The sequence below is a fragment of the Vipera ursinii genome (assembly GCF_947247035.1).
Source record: "Vipera ursinii genome assembly, chromosome: 1".
NCBI lineage: Eukaryota > Metazoa > Chordata > Lepidosauria > Squamata > Viperidae > Vipera > Vipera ursinii.
Genome location: NC_139512.1, coordinates 334217070 through 334223865, shown reverse-complemented (window position 1 = coordinate 334223865; position 6796 = coordinate 334217070). Strand labels below are relative to the sequence as shown.

The following is a 6796-nucleotide window of genomic DNA, read 5'->3' as shown; positions in this document are numbered from 1 at the left end:
TTGAATTGTAGATTATTATTGCACTATTACTATTTCTACTACTAATTGTTTAAACTTGTATGCTGTCCAACTCTCAGTGACAGATGATCTCTGATATACACTTTCTTTCATAAGGAAAATAGCAGGGTGTCCAACTGATTGTCAGGAAGAATATGCCACCCAAAGAAATACAGACATTGGAATGGTCAAGGTTTACAAGTCTCTGCTCCACCACATATAAAGAAGACAAGCAATTTCATCTCACCTTTACATTATTATTTTTTATTGTTTTGGATGTATATGTTTAGCAGTTATACTTGTGTAAGAGAGTTACAGATGAAAAGATCAGTGACACAATCTAATTGCACTATGAAATGAATGCACAACCATGTGAGCCGATAACGCTTATGAACACACTTGCACATGCACACACCCATATATACAAAAAACATGGCAACTGTGTAACATGAAGACAGGAAGTTGCTATTAATTGAGTCAGCCTATTTATTCATTTAGCATGGCTAATTTTTATTTATTTATTTATTCCATTTCTAGAGCTACCCAACTGGGCTATATTAACTGGTAATCTCTCTCCAGAGCTTTAACCCTCTGGAGATATTAGAGACTGAATTTAGGTCCATATACATGCAAACCATGTATTTTAATTACCAGTGATTGCTCCTCCTACTTACTTTGCTAATAGCCAAGCACTGAGAGGGTGGGACCAGCTCTAGGCCACATGAGGTAACCATATTTCGGTGTCAATGAGCACAATCCAAAGGTACACCTCAGCAGCTTTTGCAGTGAGTTCTACTATCATATGAGGATGCTATACTGTATACAACTATATACAACTATCTGGAATAGCCAGGTTTGCTAAATGGCTAAAATTACATCCAACTCACTTTCAGCCAGTTTTATTGTCCCTTCTCATCCATATTTCTTGGGAGATGGAAACTACTCCCTGTTTGAAGCTCCAAATGTATTACTTATCATTATAGAAAGAGGCCATACAAATATGATCTTGTATCTGCTCTGTGGATCCATCTGGAGGTTCAGATGGAATTTAGAAACCTCCTATAAAGCCAGGACTACTGGCTTTGGGTAGCAGATGATCCAGTTTAGCAGATGATCTCCTCAGAAAGCAGATGATCCCAAATGCAATTTTTGATATCTTTAGTAAAAATACGAATAGGCAACCAGCAGCCCCAGGATGATATGTCGCCCTCAATTTAATTTCAGAGGATTCAGTCTAATTTAAGAAACCCATTTAAGAAGCCCTTTGCAAGAGCAATCTATCCTGCTCATTATATGGGAGAAGAGGAAGTTAGAAAGAGAATTATCAAAGTAGAGACAAAGGAATGCCAGAAAGAGAGAATAGTGGCCCTAAGCATAGTTTATTTCAACTTTGTTCACTCCTAAGTAATGCATCCTTCGACAGAATAAAAATTGTACCCTTCCTTGTTTGAGTCAGGTAGCAGGTAATGGAAAAGACTAACCTTTGTGTGCAGATCCACTTCTGGTTAGAGCATGCAATATTTGGCTAGATCATGTATAAAAAATATGCTAGTAGAACACAGTTTCAGCCATTATCACACCATCTTAAAGATCGAAAATCTGTAAGCTGTGACAAGCCTTATCCTATTTTATTTAGTTCTTTGATCCACCTACTCTTGTGTTATCTAGTCCATTTAGCATTTGTTTTGACAATGTGGGAGGTTTTCTCCCAGCTCTCTAGTCTATTTCTTTTCTTTTCTACAATGTGGGAGGTTTCCCCCAGTTTTTCTGCCTTCTGGCTGGAGAGCTGAGGTCAGATGGTATTTCTGACTGCAAACCTGAGCTGGGCCGTTGTGCTGTGTATGAGCCCACCCTTTATGGTGCTCAGCTGACAGCAGTGGGGATAGGTCTCTGCTCTCATGAATACTGCATAGTTCAGTAACTTGCTCTGTTTTGAGGTCTTCTTTAGCCACTGGCAGCCATCACAGGACATAGGGGATGTGTCACCTGCTGCAGGACTAAGAAAAAGAAAGGAAGCTTCCCCAGCTGTGGCATATAGAGAATGGCTCTTTCTCTCTCTCTCCCACCCCGTTTCCGTTAAAAAGGACAGTAATGGCAGAGAAGGCCATCATCAAAAGGTGATCTATCAAATGCCAACCTTGACTGATTGATTCACTGTGTAACCGGAGAGACAAAGAAAGGGCTTGAGGTGGTGGGACCTGCAATTCTTTGCCTTTGGAGTTCCCAAAATTAAGGAAATTCAGCGACTTGAAGCAATTTTTCAAGCTACGCCGAAGCTGCTGGAAACGGAGATTGACAGTCCAGAATAAATGACACCATCCATTCCCCATTATCTTGATGCCTTCCTGGGTAGACAGGTATCTGCAGTGAAGAGCTTTTTTTTCAAATTGTCCACATCAAAACTTTTTTTGGGGGGGGGAAGAAAAAAGGGAGTGTTTACATTCCTGGAGGGCCTGGGGGGCCTGGAAATCCACGTGAACCTTGTAAACCAGGATCCCCCTTTTGGCCCTTTGGCCCTAAAGGACCAGGGGCCCCGAGCTTGCCTGGGATGCCTGGTTTCCCCTGTGGGCCAGGTGGGCCAGGTGGACCAATGGCCCCCTCAGGCCCTGGAGATCCAGGGTCCCCTTTGGGGCCCGCCCGCCCCTTGGAACCACCTTGTCCAAAGCTACCCTTGCTTCCTTTGAATCCAGTGGGGCCTTTTGTGCCCACAGTGCCTCTCTCGCCTTGAGGTCCAGGAGGTCCGCGAGGGCCCAAGGAGCCTTGTCGCCCAGGAGGGCCCAGACTCCCCATGTCACCCTTCACTCCTCTGCTTCCAGGTGGCCCTTTAATGCCAAGCTCTCCTCTGAATCCCCTGGGGCCAGGAGGGCCAGGAACACCTGGAGAAAGAGAAGAGGCAAGGAAAGACTAAGCAAATGGGCAGCAATATGGTTTTTTTTTAAAAAAAACAGGTTAACATTGGTCATGATAAAAATCATTCCGAATAGTGTGCAAAAATAAAACTATTACACATTATACAATCATTTCAGTAAAATAATGATGGATAAAGCCCAGGAAAGAAGCAAAACAGATGAAAAATGGCATATTCTGATTCAATGGTAATCTGTAGAAGATGACTCCAAAAAAACTATCTATAGCAGTGTTCCAAACTATAGCAGTGTTCCAATATCTCAGGGGCTGCCACAAAGAAGAGGGAGTCAAGCTGTTCTCCAAGGCACCTGAAGGCAGGACAAGAAGCAACGGATGGAAACTGGTCAAGGAGAGAAGCAACCTAGAACTAAGGAGAAACTTCCTGACAGTTAGAACAATTAGCCAGTGGAACAACCTGCCTCCAGAGGTGGTGAGTGCTCCAACACTGGAAGTTTTTAAGAAGAGACTGGCCAGCCATTTGCCTGAAATGGTATAAGGTTTCCTGCCTGAGCAGGGGGTTGGACTAGATGACCTCCAAGGTCCCTTCCAACTTATTATTATTATTATTATTATTATTATTATTATTATTATTATTATTATTATTATTATTATTATTTAATCATCTCCCACGGTGACCCTAAGGATCCTCAAGTAAGGATGCTGTAGCCCAGGGTGCCACAAGCAGAGACGGTGGGCCCCACATGGCCTGCCAGTACCCCTTTATGGATCCAAACCCCCAAGAGTGGGCAAAGTAAATATTTATCCCATTTTTGCAGTGTAGGACTTTTGAGGAATTTTAAGAGAAAAAAAAACACCCAGCCTGGTTGAAGGGTTTAAACCTGATTGAGGAGTACCCATTTCATCCCTTAAAACTTTCCAACCTCCCCCCAAATCTTTTGGAGTTTTGGGTACAATTATTTTGGAGTACCACCCTTGATGTGCTTAGTAGTGCCTGGCATAATTCCTGACTTGATGAAATGGACATGAATTGATTAGAAGAGCAGCTTAAAAACTGAAGAAGCACGAGAAGTGAAAGGTCTTCAAGGAAAAACAAAAAAAGTCCAGTTGTCTTTTGCAAAAGCACCTTTGGGACAGCAGCTTAAGAGCCTGTTTAAGGAATGAGCAATGGACAGAAATGGTGCATTGGGTGGGCTCACATAAACTCTTCTGCCATCCTATAATCCTCTGTAACTTCAGGACATATTTTGGAGCGTGCTGTTTTTGTGGAAGCACCATTATTACTTCATCCTGCCTGAGACACAAAATAGCCTGACTTAGGCCCAAGACATATCAAGTGCACTAAGGCATTTTGGATTTGCTTGCTTTCACATTTTCATGTTTGTTTTGGCATGTTTTTTCCCAGTTTGCAAATGTAATAATTACAACATGTCATATGCATTTTGTGCATTCTTCTTAAAGCACATATTTTATATACCTTTCCCTCTAAAACAACAGTTTTGTGCCTTTTCTAATATATGTAATTTTGTAGGCTATAATACTTGTTTGTACATATGTTCATAATATAATATTCTGAAAAGTGAGTATTTCATGAGTATGTAGTTTATTACAAGTGCATTTTAAATTCAGAAAGAGTTTCTAACTGAAGTTCCCCAGCATAAGTGCAGAAAAATTCCCCTAAAATGCAACAGGATTGAACAAAGTTTTGATTTGAAATTCTGGGACAGACCAGTAAAAGCAACATTAGTACTATAAACAACAGCTGTACTCCTTGCAAATAACTAGTGTTGTAAGCCCAAAATATTTGCAGAGAGGCAAAACATCTGCATTCTGAAAATGTTTAGGTTGTTCTTATAGCTTTTGGGGAGTGGAAGATAGAACCTTAGGGTAATTTTATGCAAAGTTTTTCCTCTCTGAAAGTCACGGAGTTTGTAACAGTCATGTATTATCCACTGGAGAATACAAGTTTAAAAAACTCCAGTTTTTTAAAAAATAATTAGGATAGTAAGATTGTTTTCCTTTCTAAAATTGATGTTTTAAGTTAAAAGCAGATATTTTTCTTCATATACAGAGAGAGAGAGAGAGGGAAGGACACTCAATCCCATTATTATACGATAACGTGATACTCAAGTTTTGGTATTGTAAGTCTCAATGGATGCTCAGCTAGTGACAAAGTTTCCTTGCTTGCTGCAGACACATAATTCCTGCTGCCTAGCTTCAATTACTCATCTGAGACACATCTTTCCAAAATTCAAATTGTTGTTTTCTTTTCCCCCAGGTAATGCATTTGACAGGCAGGTGGTAGACTGATATAATTGTGTGTTACATAAAAATGGCACAAGCAGCAGTGCTCTCTTACTGCTGTGATAATATATCTATGCTCATTTATTGTTTAATTCTAAGTTGGAGAACCTGGAACTGCAAATAAATGTCTTTTGGCCTTCTGCTTTGATGAGACAATTTATATGGTGCCTTTTTAAAAAAAGTAGCCAGAAACTAACAAAGCCAGAATTTTCACATAGATGTAAAGAAACTTACAAAGTATGAAGAGCTTTTCTTTATATATTCTAGGATATAACCTAACTAACTAGTTAAAAAGTAAAGGTAAAGGTTCCCCCGCACATGCGTGCTAGTCGTTTCCAACTCTAGGGGCCGGTGCTCATCTCCGTTTCAAAGCCGAAGAGCCAGCGCTTGTCCGAGGACGTCTCCGTGGTCATGTGGCCGGCATGACTAGATGCCAAAGGCGCACGGAACGCTGTTACCTTCCCACCGGAGTGGTCCCTAGTTTTCTACTTGCCTTTTTACGTGCTTTCGAACTGCTAGGTTGGCAGAAGCTGGGACGAGTAACAGGCGCTCACTCTGTTACGTGGCACTCGGGATTCGACCCGCCAAACTGCCGACCATCTGATCGACAAGCTCAGCGTCCTAACCCACTGAGCCACCGCGTCCCTAGTTAAAAAGTACAGCAAGTAAAAGACAACAGTGCACTTTTCTATTCTGTAAAGGTACCAGTAAAGCTCTGGAGCAGCATTGAGAGAATCAAGGTTATTTGTCAAAATCCAGGCACACCCGATTACCTGGGTTTATGAGGTCAGCATTCAGAGGGAGGAAAACCACTAGTCTGGGAGATAACGGAATGGTGATTTTCTCTTTCTGTCTCTCATAGTCACTTCTAAAAGGAAGTGGTGACTATTCCGCTCAAAATTTAATACCAGTTTTGTGGCAAATATCGTCTCTCGTTCCATGCAAGGTTTTTCTTTCTCAACTGTATTGACACAGGGGAATATCTAGTTCTATGCATGGGTGTTTAGAAATATTCTATTGAGTTTTCTAAGGCTTATTTCCAAGTAAAAGGGCATAGAATTTGTTTCATTGTGATCAATCTCAAGAGATGGACTCACAAATTGCCATAAGCTATAGTTTGTTTTAACTTTGTTATATTGAATTGGACAAGATGCTTGACCAATACATAACGCTAAGCCATAAACTGTGACTTACGGATCAAAAAGATTGTATTCATACATTGCCCTAAATTAAAAGACCAAACAAATTAATTTAATGCTTAACCCAATGTGTGAATCCAACCCTTACTTGCAAATGAATGCAGCCAGGTCCAATAGAGATCTAATGTGTTAGTAGGGTGCAGACATCACACCATGCCATAAGATGATTTACTGCTTCTCACTTATAAAGCTGTAAGATCCACTTATTGTAATGTAGCATTATATACAAACCAAAGCATATATAAGAGCTTGTGGACATAATAATTTGTGTAGACATGTGGTTTTTTTGGAAAAAAATGTCCAAATTTATGAGGGAGGGAAAAAAATCATTTTGAATAACTTCTTCTTTAACCTTTGCCTCCTGGTCTCTTCAGTTATTCACATCAAAATTGTAAATCATTACATGGAAAATGTTTTACATAATCAGGAAA

At 40.5% G+C, this 6796-nt stretch overlaps 1 protein-coding gene across 1 annotated transcript in view; it reads right to left on the bottom strand.

The window, feature by feature from the left end:
• Nucleotides 1–250: 250 nt before the first annotated feature.
• SCARA3 (scavenger receptor class A member 3) overlaps nt 251–6796 on the bottom strand; it is a 31944-nt gene continuing 25398 nt past the window's right edge. The window contains exon 6 of the mRNA XM_083360704.1: nt 251–2873. Coding sequence (XP_083216830.1) covers nt 2434–2873 — 440 coding nt within the window. The 3' untranslated portion in view covers nt 251–2433. The remainder of the gene's footprint in view (nt 2874–6796) is intronic.